Consider the following 18,612-nt stretch of genomic DNA (forward strand, 5'->3'; position numbering starts at 1 on the left):
TTAGTTAATAAATTAAGTTATTAGGGAATTAATACATTATGACATGTTTAACTAACAACAATTTATTGATTACTTAATCTAAGAATCATATAGAATGTTCATTAGTTGCTGATGTAGTAATCATTAATAAATGGTTTAGTTCTTCATCAGTTATACATGAACTCGTGGTTATCTGTGCATTAAATAAGCATGAATTAACGCATATTTGTGCACCCCTATTGTAAAGTGTCACCAAAATTACACTTGCCAATTTTGTTTTCTTTGTCAAATGGTGAAATTAAAGAACTTGTATTTATATGTATTTATACTAAAACTCTGATCACAGGTCAGTAGGTTCTCTGTTGTAGTATCTCTGGAAACAATTTCCAGTGGGTCTCCAGCAAATTAAAGTTCTTCGACAGTCTGGGGTAAACCGGGCTCAGTATCTGAAAATGATGTCACAGAGGATGAACACTATGCGCAGGGCATAATATCTGAAAGACCATGTGGATTTAATCGAATGGAAAACACGACGGGGGTCACCGCAAGGTCGCTCACTGTCTGTCTGAATTATGTCGCTGAGATCCCATACTGTCTTCCTCAACTAACTAGAAGCCATAATTGCAATCCTGTGGGATTTTATTGACTAAACTTTGGATGGAAAGGAGGACTGACTGGAAGACGTGCAGCAAGCGTGTAAACAGCATGAAAGCGCAATCGCCATAAATCTACTCGACTTTGGGAATTAGTCTCGACATGGGCCGAAACTCCCAACATGAGAGTCATGCGGAGTGACCAGTCATGCCTGAACTTCATCCTACGTCTAGCCCGAAAGCCTCGGCCCAGGCAAAGGTCGCTTCTGTTGACTAAACCCTGTGATCTGGTGACAGAAGACGAGCGTATCTCATGAGGATTGCTGCCTTGACACCAAAACAACTGGGTAATTTTGCTCTTTGAAGTCCTCAGCGTCCAATAAAGGATCAAATACTTGACTGTAAGACCTTTGGTCTTGGGGTGAGATTAATTCCCAGGTGTTGTTCCCCTGATGGAGTCTCGAATCACTGCTCTGGAAACGCCTGGATTAATCTGCTTACAGCTGCTAATGATATGAACTAGCCTAACGAACTTAGATCTGATCCACAGCCAGTGGTGCTTGACATGTGACTTTCTTCTTTTTCTTTTTTGTTTCTTCTGATATTTTTAGGCATCCGCTTCAATTTTACTGCTGCTGTTTTCAGCTCTATGAAATACTGTCATCAGCATGGAGTGACATCGGTTTGCATCCAAGATCATAAATTAGAGCTTCTTTTTTACAGTCAGTCATCCATGTTCATAGCTTTGTATTAATTATGTTTTTTAAGTACAGTTTAGTGCATTCGTGCTTGCTGGAATGAGATTTTGATGAAATGAGATAAGCTGAATCACCTGTTTGAGGTTTTAAGGATCCAACAATTCATTCACAAATTACCCAAATACTTCAGGCCAATGTTGTACTAGATACACTTTTTAGAAACTGTCTTTAATTACTTTACCTACCATAAACACTGCTTAGTCTGCTAGCTGATATTACCAGCCCAAAATTGCATTTATTTTTGAATGCTCTACATTGTGTGGCAGAAAGGTGTAGTATATACTGTAGATGTACACTATATAGTAAATAAAAAGTGTTGTAAACTATACATTATAAGCTTGTTTGTAAACCAGAAAGAAAATGTAAACACTCAATTACACCGCCCTGCATCATATTTGCTAAAGAAAATAACAACAGTTGTTTATAACTACTTTTTAGGTGCTGATTCCAAAATAGTTCCTGGTTTGCTTGAGCACATCATACTTTCCCACAAAAAATGCCTTTGAGAACCATTTGTGTGGTGAAGAAGTATTGTATTATTATTTATCATCAGAAAAAAAGCCCATTTTAACATGTACAGTATGAAAGATTCTGACGGCATTATTTCATGGCTAATCCTGATTTCCACTTTCTCCACTCCTCTGCAAACTGTGGCAAAAATGATACATTTTGATTGCTTCTTTTGACAGTTGATTGCTTTTGTTATTTTATATCTTATTACGTAAGTTTATTTACATTTTATTAATAAGCCATACAGGTAATTTTGAGAATCAGCATATATTTGTTTATTTATTGTCAAGATGTAGGACTGTTTTATAGATACGAGGAAAAAACAAAGGCATAATGAAAGTGTAAATAGGCCAGATGTGTTTGTTCTGCAATAAAACTTCTACTTTAATGTTTTTTGTCCATGTAGGGCCTAAATGTACAGGAATCCCAGAACAATTACTGTTATAGAAATGTGATTTCTTACATACATTTTATTATGAATGAAATAATGCATTTAATCAAAAATAATGCACTCATTTGCACTATTGTAGTTTGGTTTGGTTATACTTTATGTCAAAATATTGTGAAATAGAAATGTGACCCTCAAAACCAAAAAAGTTGCACAGGTATATTTGTAGCAATAGCCAAACATATTTTGTATAGGTCAAAATTGATTTCTCTTTTATGCTAAAAATCATTAGGATATTAAGTAAAGATGAAATATTTTGTAAATTTCCTACCGTAAATGTATCAATACATATTTTTTGATTAGTAATATGTAATGCTAAGAACTTCATTTGAACAACTTTAAGGGTGAACGTAATATTTAGATGTTTTGCACCCTCAGATTCCAGATTTTCAAATCATTGTATCTCGGCCAAATATCATCATAACAAACCATACATCAGTGGAAAGCTTATTTATTCAGCTTCAGGTGATAAATAAATCTCAATTTTGAAAAATTGACACTTATGACTAGTTTTGTGGTCCATAACTTATAATAGTATATAGAATAGTAAAGCACTCTATTGCCATCTGATGCAGTAATCAGCTCAAATTGAACTCTATGAATGTAAGTCCCTTTAAAGTTCAAGGCAAATCATTTTGCATTGTCTTGTAATTTGCTGTAAGATGTACTGTAGTGTCTCGCTGCAAATGCTTGAGAGTTGAAAACCCCCTTTTTTCAATACTTCCCTGTAAACGTTCAGTACGTGTGCTGTGTTAATTAAAATGTCTAATTATCATTGCACAGCGAGGGCGGCTCCAGAATCACGCGAGCGTTGTTTGAAAAGTGTTGAAATCTGTCAGCAGTTACCTCCCATACAGGCGTTAATTACGTGACGAGATGTGTATCCTCTACACACACTGTGATCTTGGATCAGGGTTGTTTAGTCTGGCTAGACCTGTATGGCTTCGCTCGCTGATTACTTAAGCGTGGAGTGAGACCAGAACTCTGCACAACTGTGTAGGCATCAGAGTCTGAGGAAAAAAAGAGCATAAATCAGTGTTTTTTCAGCAGAGTAGATCAATATTAACCTACAGTAGACAGGACATGCACCCTTCAAAGTCACACTGATGTAAGCGTTTATGAGATGTTGACGATTGTGAAAAGGCGTGTACACAAAAACATCTGTTCAACTTACATTAAGGACCATCATAATGGACCTCAAGCACACATTAGAGACTTCAGTCCTCTGGATAGCTCTGAATGAGTCTCTCGTTCAACTTTATGCACAACTCCTCAACTCTAAAGCAACCCTCTTTGCCTCTGTCTTCTCTTCCCAGAGTTCAGCATATGTTTTACAGCCTATTGTGTGTTTGATTGCTTTGCAATGAACTTAAGTGTTGCTGGCAGTGACGAATGATAATCAGACGCACATTGGGTTCAAACAGGTTCTCAGAATGGCTTTTCTGTTTGTTTGGAGAGGAGCTTATCCTCGGAGCCCAATTGAGGATAATTATCAGACCGCGTTGAAGCGGGGGCGCAAATGAGTTCTCGCTCTGACCCGACGTGACACTTGGATGAGGACTTGAAGTGTCCTTGGGATCTCCAGATTGTGAGGGACGTGAAGCTTGTTAGCGTTAATGACAGCGCAGCTCTCCAAAGCAGTGTAATTTGGGCGTTTATGTCATAAACTGAGCTCAGAGTCGGCTCGATGTGCGAGTGCTGCAACTCATATGTGATCTGTACAGCTTCTTGAACAGGAATCGCGCTTTGGAAATACATCTTCAACCCAGATGGCTTTTGCTTTTGAGAATTTAAAGGCGTCTTGAGAACATTAACAAAGTGTCTGCTTTATGTTTCAAAGCACATTAGCATTATGACAGTGCTCGCGAAACCCTGTGCTGGTGTTCCTCAATCATTCAGCTCAACGTCTGTTCTCTTACACGAAGTATTAAATGTCAGCAGGTAATTCAGCCTGAACTGCTTAATGGATGGACATTCAGATAATTTAAGTCTTAGGTGTGCTTTTTTGTTTAATTTTTTAGACATTAATTTGATTAATTGAACTGCAATTTATCATTTGTAGCCATTGTTAACTGCGGCCACACTAGGCTTTGAGCTTATGAAATTATTTCAAACTGTGCAGCTTTAAGTTTGTGCATCAGAGGTCAATCTGTAATGTTTAATTCCTCTGTTGGTCGAATTTGTTTCAGATTTTACCAAAATTAGCTGAATTGCAAAAAAATGCAATATTTTGTCTTTCTGCAATATGAAAAACTGTGTTAATTTAAATGCATGCAGCTCATAATATCATGTTTCAGCATTTCTGTGCGGTGCATACAATATATTTATTTAATTAAATCGCAGCCTTCGACCACATGTGTAACCCTCAATCTAATTTCTCTAGATGGGCTTGCATTCCTGTCTCTCTTTTCAGGAAATGCACACATGCACATGTCATGAGTTTAAAGCATGAAGAGTGCATGGTATCTTGATCAGATGATGAGTCGCTGACAAGTGTGTTTTTCCTCTAGTCAGGTTTGATCAGAACTCAGGATGCGGATTACTTCCTGAAGCCGCTGCACCCTCATCAGGCACTTCTGGAGAATTTCTTAGCACCATCTGACCACCATCCTCACATCTTGTACAAGAGATCCACAAAAGCACAGACCAACACAGCCAGAAACAAGAGGTCAACTGAGCCAAAGACGGTCAGCAGAAGAGATTCAGCTGTCCCATATCTGTGGAGAAGCACGCAGACAGATCCAGAGGAGTACCAGCGCACGCCACACAGTCATGATGGCACACGGCAGAGACAGCACTTCTGTGGAAGACGGAGGAAATGTATGTAAGGACATTCTCTCTCCAACCGCACCTTCAGAGCTGCTTTCTATTATATGGTCAGGTCTAGTGCTGGACTGTCAAAGACGCTCATTAGGAGGGGAGGGGGGAATTTTAGACAATGTTCGTATGTAAAGAGGTCACAGCTGTTCAAGGGTCAGTTCAAACATGTTTTCATGACATCATCACACCTGTATTGTGTTTGGTCAGGGATGAATTATCTTCACCTACTCTAAACAAACACCACATCCTCACACTGCGTTTGAACCCTGAGTAATATTTTATGAGCCGAGTAACCAAATCTTACGTGGGATGTGAGGTAACAGCTAATACAGTTTGACACACATGGCGTGCATTAATGTCTCGTATGGGCCGGAGATTTCCAGAAACAGATTCAGCTTTTTGCTGAACTAATAATGCATTTTCTTTAGGGAACTAGCGCTGACAGCGTGTGACCTTGTGTTGATATTGTCTTGGTCCTGTGTTTCAGATATGCCTAAACCTCCTGAGGAGGATATCTATATTTTTCCGGATGAGTATAAGTTAATGCCCAGAGGGAAGCGAGCCATTATGTTTAAACCTCAGACACACCAGAGGCTAAATGTGGAGACCCTGGTGGTGGTAGACCGCAAGATGATGGACAATCACGGTCATGAGAATATAACAACATATGTGCTTACTGTTCTTAACATGGTAAGTCATCCTTCCATTTGCCATTCATCCATCTATCCATGCATTCATGCATCCATCCATCCAGCCATAAATTCTTGCATCCCTTTGTCTATCCATCTATGCATCCATCCATTTCATTTATCCATCTATCTATGCCTTCATCCATCCATCCATTCCACACTGTACATTCATCCATGCATGCATACATCCATTAATTCATCTATGGATCTATCCATGCACCTATCCATACACAAATTCATGCATCCATCAGTACTTCCGTCCATTCATGCATCTTTCCATTGATCCATGCATCCATCCAGAAATTGATGCATCCATCTGTCCATCCATCCATTCATGTATTCATCCAATTATCCATCTATCCATTCATGCAGCCATCCAGTTATTTATGCATCTATCTAATTACCCATGCATCCATTCATTCATTCATCCATCTATCCATTCATCCATCCATTCATGCAACCATCTAATTATCCAATAATTAATCAGTTTTCCATCTTTCTATCTGTCTGTTCCTTCATTCAGTCATTCATCCATTTACCCATGCATCCATCTAGAAATTGATGCATCCATCCGTTGATCCATCAATGCATCTATACATCTTTCTCTGTCCATCAATCCAAATATCAGTCCATCTGTCCATTCTTTGCATCCATCCAATTATGTATCCATCCAACTTTCCATCCACCCATCTATTCCTGCATACATGCATCCATCCATCCATTCGTCCATGCATTCATCAATCCATCCATCTGTCTATGTATACATCCATCCATTCATTCATGCAGCCATCTAATTATCCAATTATTCATCTATCCATGCATCTATCCATCTTTCTATCTGTCTGTCCATTCATGCATCCTTCCAGATAATTATGCATCCATCTAGCCAATCATCCATCTATTTCAGCATGCATGCATCCATCCATGTAACCATGCATTAATTTATCCATCTTTCTACACATCAATCTATTCATGCAATCATACTATTATACAATTATTCATCTAGCTATCCATCTATCCATGCATCTATTCATATTTCTTTCTGTCCATTCTTACAGTTATCCATTTATCTATGCATCCATCCAGATATTGATGCATCCATCTGTCCATCCTTCCGTCCATGCATATATCCATCCATCCATCCATCCATCCATCCATCCATCCATCTGTCCTATTGTCTGTCCATCTACTAATGCATTTATCCTTTCATCCAACTAATCATCCATGCATCCATTCAGATATTGATGCATCCATCTGTTCATCCATCCACTCATTCATCCATCCAACTGTCCGCCCATGCACCCATGCATCCATGCATCCATCCAGAAATTGATGCATCTCTGTCCATCTGTCTGGTCATACATCCATCCATTCATCCATCAATTCATGTATCTATTCAGTTATCCGCCCATGCACCCATGCATCCATGCATCCATCCAGAAATTGATGCATCTCTGTCCATCTGTCTGTTCATACATACATCCATTCATCCATCAATTCATGTATCTATTCAGTGATCCATGTAGTTATTCATGCATCCATTGAATTATCCATCCAACCATGCATCCATTTATCTATCCATCTATCGATCCACCCATCCATCCATCTATTCCTTCATATATGCATCCATCCATCTATGCACCCATGCATTTATCAGTCCACCCATTCATTTAGGCAACATTATTTATCCACTTATCCATTCATCCATCCATCCATCTATCCCTCTGTCTGTCTGTATTAATGCATCCATCCATTCATCCAACCATTCATCCATGCATCATCCAGATATAGATGCATCAATCTGCCCATCCATCCATGCATCTATTCACCTATCCATGCATCAATCCATCCATCCATCCATCCATCCATCCATCCATTCCTTCATACATGCATCCATCCATCGATGCACCCATGCATTCATCAGTCCACCCATTCATTTAGGCGACATCCCAATTATCCAATTATGTATCCACTTATCCATCCATCCATCCATCCATCCATCCATCTGTCTGTATTAATGCATCCATCCATTCATCCAACCATTCATCCATGCATCATCCAGATATTGATGCATCAATCCACCCATCCATCCATGCATCTCACCAGCTCTCTATCCATCCATGCATGCATGCATTCACCCCTCCATCCGTCTGTTTCCCAGTATTCTGTGTTTGTGTATGCTCCTAATACATGGAGAATAATGTCAAGTTGAGGTCAGAGCATGTTTTATTTTTCAATTCATTGTGGCATATCTGGTTGACCAAATGGACTAGTTAATGATTGCTAAAAGTCAAAGTGAGTCTCTTTAGGGTGAGCATGGTGAAAAAAATGTAAGCACACATGAAAACACTCTTTTAGACTAATGGAAATAGGATTGTGTTACATGTTGTGAACATATCCATCAAACTCAGATTTTGTGAAGGTGTTTTAAGAGTCCTGGTTTACAAAGGATTAGTAAAATACAGACACCTGAAACCAAACCTCTTGTGTTGGTGTCAGTGAAAACAAAGACAAAATAGCAGGAATGAAAGACCTTGTACTGGGACTAAGTGTTTGTATTTGTGATACCTGAGCACTTTAAACCATCTCAGGGATGTTATGTTCTGCTCTGTTTCAAAGGCCATTGAAATGTGGGATTAGGGATTCCCTTAAGTACATGTGGTATGCATCCAAGGAGGTGAGGCTTTGAAGAACTATGAAGAAACATCCCAACCATACGCTTCTCATTTTTCCACAGAGACACTTTTGATTGCTTTGTTCAGGAAGGTCATTTGAGTTTAGATGCCTCTATGTAAATGCACCATCCTAATGCTGATTTCTAATCTCCACAAAGGTCTCAACACTTTTTAAAGATGGCACGATTGGAGGTGACATCAATGTTGTAATTGTTGGACTAATACTCCTGGATGAAGACCAGGTGAGTTTAAGGTGCTGTGATTTCATTGCACTGGATATCTTGGCTCTGTTGCATTGATAATGCATGTTCGAATAAATATGTTGCACCAACAGCAAATGCATGTTTGTAAAATTAATGAGAGTTAAATCCCTCTGGAGGCAATTGACGTCATGGACCATGAGAGGTTTAGATAACCCCGAGCTTTGAAACCGAATGAAACAGAAGGTGGATTTTATTGTCCTTGAGAGGCTTGTCTCCTTCGTTCTCTTTGAGACGCTCTATCTGAACAGGTCTCGTTTTTATGATGACAGTTTAATTGGATACACAGCATTCCTTTGGATTCCAGCCAGACGAGGGACGTGTCTGTGGGAAAGCGGGCCAGCAAACGGCTGAAGGGCTCCATTACCGATACACCTGTGCTAATGTTAATGAAGTTCATGTTAGCCACCAGCAGAGGAATGCAGAAAATTGCCCTTATCCCCCGTTTGATTGGAATAATTAGCCACAGTCAGTAAGGATCAGTGATGAGGGGCTAATTACCCATAGACTCATTTATTGAGGTGGGGTCAGCAGAGGTAGCCCACCACATGATAAGCAGTTTGAGTTAGTCTCCAAACACTAGTCACCAACGGTTGACTTTATTCTGCTCTTGACTCTTGTTAATTCTCTACTCTCTCAGGATGGACTAGTGATTAACCATCATGCAGATCACACTCTGAACAGTTTCTGCCAGTGGCAATCAGGATTGTCCGGACGAGAAGGTCGTCGGCATGATCATGCCATCCTGCTAACTGGTCTGGATATCTGCTCCTGGAAGAATGAACCGTGTGACACTCTAGGTATAGACAACATCTGCTGATCTAGCATGCACTAGATGGATGTCTTTGACAGTCATGTTTCTTTGCAGCTTCTCATGTCTGGGTTACACTTTATTTTAAGGTGTCCTTGTTACAATGCAAAGTACTGAGTATTATTATTTAACTATTTGTACTTATTATATGGTAAGGGTACGATTAGGGTTTGGCTTAGGGTTACTTACATGTAATTATGCATAATTAACTGTTATTATAATAGTAAGTACATGTATGTAACAAGTACAACTTAAAATATAGTGTTACACATATATTAGTGTATTCAGTGTCATGTTTGAAGAAGTTTAACTTTTAAACATGTGTCTTTAGACACAAGCTCTAGCAAAAAAACAAAAAAAGAAGCTTGCATTGATGTGAAATGTGTTTATTTATATCTTAGGGGATTGTAAACAAATGAACAAAACATCTAATATGTCAAAATAAAAGTCTGAAAGACCTGCCATTGAAGTCTTTACGGTAACACTTTACAATAAGGTTCATTAGTTAACATTAGTTAACCACATTAGTTAACATGAACTAATAATGAACTGCACTTATACAGCATTTATTAATATTTGTTAATGTTAATTTCAACATTTACTAATACATTATTAAAATCTTGTTAACATTAGTTAATGCAGTGTGAACTAACATGAACAAACAATGAACAACTGTATTTCCGTTAACTAACGTTAATGAAGATTAGTAAATACAGTAACTAATGTATTGCTCATGGTTAGTTCATGTTAGTTAATACATTAACTAATGTTTAACTAATGAACCTTATTGTAAAGTGTTACCGTCTTTACTAATAATCAATCAGCATCAATGTTAAAAAAAAACATCTTGTCTGGCAAATTTTGGTTGCTCACTGCAAAAAAAAATGCTTTTCTTACTTAGATTTTTTTGTCTTGTTTCCAGCCAAAATATCTAAAAAATGTGTAAATCAAAAATTATTTTCTAGACAAGTAAAAATTATTGTCTTGTTTTCAGAAAAAAAATAAGTTAAAATTAAGTGAGTTTTTGCTTGAAACAAGTAAAATAATCTTCCAGTGGGGTAAGAAAAATAATCTAGTTGTCTGCTTGAAATAAGATTATTTTTCTTACCCCATTGGCAGATTATTTTGCTTGTTTCAAGACTCATTGAAGACTTATTTTTTCGGAAAACAAGACAATAATTCTTACTTGTCTAGAAAATCCTTCTTGATTTGAGAGAATATGTTGGCTGGAAACAAGACAAAAAATCTAAGTAAGAAAAGCATTTTTATTTTTATTTTTATTTTTTGTAGTGCTTAAGCCTTGTGCCGTTATACTTTAAAAGCACATTTTGTTTTATTGCTTGTAATGTGTTTCTTTGTTTTTCACAATTTGTATTTTCTGAAACTATTTAGATTTTTTTTAAAGAAGCTATTTAGTTGAAAAATACTTGACTAATTCTAGTGAAAAATAAGTAAACTAAAATTGATTTAAAATAAATGTATTTAATGCTAAGTACCTTAAAAATATATTTACATATTATGTACTTAATAAAAATACCCTGCAGTTGTACTTTTAGTATACTAAACTGGTATATTTAAAGTCACTAATGTTGTACTTAATGCAATTTAATTGTGCAGAAGTTGTGCTGAAGTCCAACTAAACTAAAGATGTACTGAAGTATATGTGATTGTGCTAAAGTGGAACTACTGCAAGTATACTTTAGGTACACTTTAAATATTTTGCATTTAAAGACTTAAAATAGTGACATTAAAACATATTTTAGGCTTAATATTAAGAAATGTGCATTGTGCTCAAGTAGCACTCGAGCGATATGTCAATAAATATGTTAATAAACTTAAACTATAGTTAGTGTAAAATAAATGCATTTAAAATCTATTACTTTTTTTACTAGGAATACACCACTATTTTAATTAAGTAATTAATTAATGTATTTTTATTTAGTTTTATCCTTATGCTGCATTGTAGTCATTTTGACTTGTTTTTTGATGTTTTTTTTTTCTGACAATGGTGATTAATATTATTGCATTGGACTAAAACTTAAAGTAAAAAAAAGGTAATTTTTATACTGTTTACCCCCATTTCTGATGGGGAACACACAATTAAATAGTTAAAAGGGTAAAAAAACACTTAAAAACACAATACATCTTGATTCAGTCCTTAAATGCCATTGCAATATTTAACAGGGACGGATAAATTGCTTTGGATTAAAGCATCCACCAAATGCATAAATGTTCAATGTATATGTGCATGTAATCAGAAATGGAAAATGGAAAATGTTTATTCACTTATGCTGCAATAATGCTAAACACTTAAAAGTTTGTTTTTGTCTCATACTGTCACATAGCGGCGTCAGTGATACTAGGATTTACTGTAATCATTAAAGAGTAACAAATGACGGGTGTGGTTTGACATTTAAGATTAATGACCTAATATATACTGTTTGCATGGTGATGACTGCTCTTAGTTATCATTAAACGCTCCACTCAGCTACTGCTAAACTGTTAAATTATTAGACGTACAGTAAGAAGCTTTTCCTCTAATAACCCGTTTCCTGTGAGAGCTCAAGCTGCGGTCTCCACCCTGTGCCACATAAAAGAATCTCTCGCTGCTAACCCCTAACCCCATTAGCAAAGCCAGCCATGCCCCTCAAATGCAAGGCCGTGGTTCAAAGGCTGCTGGGAACACAACATTTGTGGAGTGTCAATGATTAACACTTGAGCGCAGACTCACGCTCAGAGGTCAAGAGGTCAAGGGTTACGGGAGAATTCACGTCCCTCACAGGTCACGCTCTGGAAGATTAAAGAGCTCCGCTGAAACCCTGAACCTTTAATACCACCGTACACTATTTACATAGAGAACCGCTAGTCTGAGAAAACCACCGTATGTGTTGAATTACCCTCATTAATCATTATCTACATGACTGTTTTAAAAGAAAGAGATATTGGAATAAATATTTGTGTTAAAAAGTATTAAAAGCTCATTTATGAAATAGCAACATGTTTTAATAACAAATGATTTTATTTATTTTACAGGACAAGAATTAATTTATCAAGTGTAATGACATTTTTAGTATGACTTTTTTCTTCCCAGTTGAGATTTGCAATAAGACACAAATAAATCACAACATGCTCTGGAGCAGCACATCTGTGCAATACGTAGTATTTAATCACTCTGTGTGTATGTGTCACAAAACAGCACATATATTAAGTGATTAAATCAAAGGATAATAAATCAGACTCCTTTGGTCCTTTTGGGGTTTGACTTTGCTCCAACATACACTGGACTTCATCGCCATAGGTTTTGTATTAAAGACTTAGAAAGTCATAATTTGTCATAAAATACAGTGCTCTTAGATCTCAGACCCATGTAGCGACACTTACAGAATTGTTCAAAGCGTTTCATGCTTTCTACAGTTAATATACTACTCCTAGCTGTTGAAGGCCTAGCATATAATGTGTTTCAGATTCATACTGGGTGAAGTAACTCATATAGCTGTTCAGATTTCCTGCAGTGGACTCGAAACAACTGGATTTGATCTCTAGCTCTTGAGCTAGCAGTGGTGAAACAAAAGCACTCCAAACCTTGATCTGATTACAGAGGTCCATCGGTTGCAGTCTCGCACAGGATAAAAATCTTGCATTTACTGCTCTCACTTCTGGGCAGTATGAATTATGTACTGTGTTACTGTTCAAAAGTTTGGGGTCAGTAATATTTTTATTTTTTAAAGAAATTAACCTGTTTAATCTCGCCGTAAAAAAGGGTTTCGTTTGAAAAGTTCTACTGTTTTAGTGTGCAATTAAATAATTAAATATGGTTAGTGCAAACTGTTCCTATTTGCACCATGGAATGATGATGGTTGCATCAAAGCTTCAAAACACAAGGCTAGTAAACTACGTTAACATAAAGATATGACAAAGATTTTTGGTACACATTATCTCTAAGGTGTCTAGTATCCATATATAAATTCACATATATTCAGTTTTGTTGAGAGTGGTCATAGGATGAGTAAACATGTTGATGGTCACAATGGTGAGCGGTGGGATAACAGTCAACTTAGGTTTACAATATAAATCCAGTGCAGTTGTTAGTGAAGATTGCACTCAAATGACAAAATATTGCACTAAATCCAAAGTTCTAATGTTGATGTTGCAATACTAGCAGCACTAATATAACAATTTGATGATATCTCTTACAATAAAGTAACAATTTTGAAATATGTTGATGATTATATTTTTTGTCTTTCATCTTAGTATTCCTAACAATGTTGTATAGGGCTTTTTATGCATAATAGTAACCCTAGAATGTGATCCGTTTAAAATAGCTGGGCTAAGATATAAAACCATTTTTATGACTGCAGAAGTACTTTTTTATTAAAAAAAGACATATTAAATTGATTGAAAGCTCCAGTAAAGACATTTATAATGCTATGAAAGATTTCTGTTTTAAATAAACACTGTTCTTTTGAACTTTCTATTCATCAAAGAATCCAGAAAAATAAAATGTATCATGGTTTTCACAAAAATGTTCAGAGCACAACTGTTTTCAACAATGATAATAATCTTTCTTGAGCAGCAAATCAGCATATTAAAATGATTTCTGAAGGATCATGTGACACTGAAGACTGCAGTAATGATGCTAAAAATTCAGATTTAATCACAGAAATAAATTACACATTAACATATATTCACATAGAAAACAGCAACTCTAAATTCTAAAAATATTTCACAATTTTTACTGTATTTCTGATAAGCATAAGCATTAAAACAAATCTTTCCAACTTTACTTCTGAATGGTGGTACAGTTGAAATGAGCAGGTCTGGTGTAGATTTATTTTCGCTGGCTCTTTGGCTCCTTTTATGAGTTGTACTTCATAATGCGTTGCAGTGGTACACTAGCCTTGACTTCTGTACCCCTCATCATTCAATCACTGATCCATCCATTTATTGTTTTGATTTCAGGTTTTGCTCCAATCAGTGGAATGTGCAGTAAGTACCGCAGCTGCACGATCAATGAGGACACGGGTCTCGGCTTGGCCTTCACCATCGCCCATGAATCTGGACACAAGTAAGAGTTCAACTTATATTTAACCTTTGTTTGATTTCATAAATCCACTTGCTTGTACTGGATCAATAAAGGCTTTGCCTTACACAGCTTTGGAATGGTCCATGATGGAGAAGGCAACCTGTGCAAGAAGTCAGTTGGAAATATTATGTCTCCTACCTTGGCAGGACACAATGGTTTATTCTCCTGGTCATCTTGTAGCCGACAATATCTAAACCGATTTCTGAGGTGAGTTTCATTTTGACAACTAGAATCTGTTTCACAAACAGTGTTGGGGAAAGTTACTTAAAGTAATGCATTACAATATTGCGCTACTCCCTTAAAAAAAAAAGTAACTAATTATATTATTTAGTTACTTTTTATGGAAAGTAATGCGTTACTTTTGCTTTACTTTTTAAATCTTGCTTGGTTGTTTTTAATATAAAAAGTTAGATTTTTAGCAAATGTAAAATTTCTTTCACACTAAAAAGTGAAATGAATAAGCCTAAGGCTGAAGGAAAAGTAAATTCATGTCTGTACAGTAGAACTGTAGGAAAAGAAAGTTCAGCACTCTCCATCAATGAGAAAAAAAGCACAAATGTTAGTTAAATTAAAGTAAGTTTTGCTTATTAGTATGGTTGAATCGGATCAACAAAGGCCGGCAGCAAAGACATTGGTTAATAAAATTGGATTAAATTTATAACGGAAACAAAATGTTTTTGAAAAAGTAACTCAGATTTTTTTTTTTTTTTTTGTGAATTAAAAAGTAATGCTTTACTTTACTAGTTACTTGAAAAAAGTAACTGTGTAACTTGCGTTACTTGTAATGCATAACCCCCAACACTGTTCACGAATAACAGTGTTTAGTGCCAATATCATCAATGCAATTTTCTACAGTGCTGTTACAGTTTGTAATGAACTTTGAGTCATTTGGAAAGACTATCCCAGAATCACATGCTCTACTCATTGGCAGCCTAAAGTGCCATTAGAAAACAGTGCAAAGATATTAACAACCGTGCCCTTTACTGAGCATCTCCTGTCCATTAGTCATCCATGCAGAATCACCCAGCATGAGCCCAGCGAGAGTCTAGACACCAACCTCATCTTTAAAAGTAGTATTTGTAGTGCTGTTTTGGTTCTGATATGTAAAAGCAAGCCGCTCCAGCAGGTTTTATATTTCACTTTCTGTCTGAGAGCCACGTCTGTGCTTGTGAAAGTGGATCAGCTTGACCTGTTGCCCTTAAATTAACTGACGTGTCAAATGGAGTGGCCTTGTGCTCAGTTATTGTGATGAGCTCATCCTCTTCACTGCTGCCCGGATCAGTAGCTCTAGGCCTAATCGGAAGAAGGGTTTCCCTACAAATGCTCAAGCTGCTTGGCTTTCAGCAACGCTTCATGTGGAGACAGGGCTAGACTGGGGTTAAAATTTGACCCTGGACAAATCCAGCCCATCCAGCCCACAAGTTCCCCCGTGAAAATTTTGTTGGGTTATAGGGCCTTTAATTGGAGTAAATAAATGAATGAATAAAACAGGACAGAAACAAATAATGATAGATACTGCTGAATTCAAATGCAACAAACTTAATGCATTTTTGTCACATAGAAATGCATGCAGTAAATCATTGATTTTGATCTAGAATGCAGGGAATTTATTGCTAATAAATTCTGTAATAAAAAATCATTCTGTAATAAAAATCATTTCCACACCGTCATGTCGTTCCAAAACTGTATGACTTACTTTCTTATGTGGAACACAAAAGATATTGTGTAGAATGTCACTGTCACCCTTGATTTCTAGTCTATATCATGTTTATTGCATTATGTCTGCGTGCTATGATATGGCACAAGTAATTTATTCTATACAAAAAATATATATCTTTAATGTAAACATCACACAGATTCTCTGTAAAAAAAAAAGGTCAATGTCAAGTTTGAGTACAAGTCCAGCTTTGAGTCCAAGTTCAAGTCTGAGTATCCCAAATCTACAAAAAGCCAATGGAAAAACCTTGTAGATTAATTGAGTTTTAGTGCCAGGAATTTATTAATGTCTTATCATCTTAATTTTAAGTTGTTATTTACAAAATATCAGAGTCTGTCAAGTTTAAGTCAAGTCCACCCAAGTGCATCCGAGTTCGTAATTGCAGCCTAAGTCCAAATTTGACTTCAGTACCCAAAATCTACCAACAACAACAAAAAAAAATATTCTTTTAGTTTATTTTAACATCCAGATTGGTCTACAAAAATACGCCATCACTGCAGTACTCTATTTTTCTACATATTCCGCTAAACTCCACAGACAACTTTCTCAACTTTTTCACAACTTTTTCAATTTGCTGGACACACCTACATCCCAATCACTGAAATCCAGCTTTCTATTGAAAATGAATTGGATCATTCATCAATTCATACTGAAGTGTGAATGGGGCTTTAGCCAAAGTTTGTGTTTTGAATTCAACCGTCACACTCTGCATTCTGGAGCCGTATGAGTTGCAAACAGGTGTGAATTTGCAACCAACCAATCAAACCAACCAAAGTGAATGGTCAATCAAGACATAGACAAACCTGCAGTGTGACAGCTGCTTTAGTGTCACCGGAGTCTGCCTGTGAACCACAGCTTTTCCAGGACTGTCTGGGCTTCTGAAGGTGACAAAGTGCAGTACGATCATCCTTCGTTTCTCTTTCCACACCCAAGACACCCCAAAAACAGCAGCGCCCTGCAGATAAATGCGGCGACTCTGTCTCTGTCAGCTGTCCTCCCATCTGTTTCTCATTCTTCATCCGCAGCCTCACCTACGTCACCACGGGCCTGTCGACATACAGCCTGCAGATCACAGGACCTGCAAGTAGCTGCTTTCAGACCTTCTGTCCTTCCTCTCCATAACCCTCTGCTTTTATCGCTAATAAAACAGAGCTTGAAAGGGAGTCCGGCCCGGGCTGGTCTGTCTTATAGCTGTCGCTCGCCTTAATCTGAGGAGGAAACTTAAAGAGGTGACACTAAGAGAACTGAGTGGTGATGAGGAACTGAATCAGATTCATCTGACGCTGACATTCCTGCCTCTGTCGGCCAGATGCTGCCGCATTGATCCGACTCCAGATAATTGGAAGCAGGACTTACGTACACTACAGAAGAACAGGGCTTCCCTTCACAGGATGCACTGAATCACTGAGGGATTCTGGGATAGCTGGATGCAGAATACTTAGACTTTATAGTGGATTGTTCTGCAACAAGAACATCTACAGATGCATAGTGTTCAACTGACTGCTCATTTTTACTAGTCAGCTAGTTCAGAAAAGCATAAATTTGCAGCATATAAAGAACAAGCACAAGGGGTCAACACAGACCTATTATCATTATTAGGGGGCAAGCACCGGACATGTGTAGGCCTGTGAGATTTCTTCTTACTATTATTCTTCCTTCTTCTTTCTCTTCTGTTTCTTCCACTCTTGAGTCTATGGCAGCCCATAGAACCGCTTGTGAGAAAGTTATGAAATTTGGCACACAGATAGGGGACAGTCTCAACATTAACCACAGCACGTTTGGGTTTTCTAACTCAAACTCTGTAGCACCACCACTTGTCCAAATTTTCACTCATGTTTATGCTAACTTTTGAACTGTATGGTCTGGAAGGATTTTTTTTTTCTGAATCCGTGGCTTTTAAAATCTTTTATGAATTACTTTTTTTTTGCATTTTTTTTTGCATTTTTTTTTTGCATTTTTTTGCATTTTTTAATAGAAAATAGTCCTAGACGGTTTGTCTGATTTTCACCAAAAGTGGCTCAGATCATCAGTTATAGAATTCAAGTTGATTAGTTGAACCGTTCTCGAATAACGCATGAACAAATTATACAAAGAACATGCAAAAATGGATGTGAGGCTATATCTCCGCAGCGGTTTGTTGTATTGAGACTAAACTTGGTGTGTGTTATAACAAGCACGACCTGAGGCTATCTACAGTGTTTTGGTGCAGTGCCATCTAGTGGTCAGGAGATACATAAATAAATGTCTATTTTTGCTTATAACTTCTCAA

The 18,612-nt window shown here is 37.1% G+C and overlaps 1 protein-coding gene across 1 annotated transcript in view; it reads left to right on the forward strand.

The window, feature by feature from the left end:
- Nucleotides 1-18,612, forward strand: part of adamts16 (ADAM metallopeptidase with thrombospondin type 1 motif, 16) — a 90,135-nt gene that overhangs the window by 16,594 nt on the left and 54,929 nt on the right. The window contains exons 4-9 of the mRNA XM_073846698.1: nt 4,799-5,108; nt 5,596-5,798; nt 8,631-8,714; nt 9,373-9,532; nt 14,503-14,608; nt 14,696-14,833. Of these exons, the coding sequence (XP_073702799.1) occupies nt 4,799-5,108; nt 5,596-5,798; nt 8,631-8,714; nt 9,373-9,532; nt 14,503-14,608; nt 14,696-14,833 (1,001 nt within the window). The remainder of the gene's footprint in view (nt 1-4,798; nt 5,109-5,595; nt 5,799-8,630; nt 8,715-9,372; nt 9,533-14,502; nt 14,609-14,695; nt 14,834-18,612) is intronic.

Source organism: Garra rufa, chromosome 9 (genome assembly GCF_049309525.1).
Source record: "Garra rufa chromosome 9, GarRuf1.0, whole genome shotgun sequence".
Lineage (NCBI taxonomy): Eukaryota > Metazoa > Chordata > Actinopteri > Cypriniformes > Cyprinidae > Garra > Garra rufa.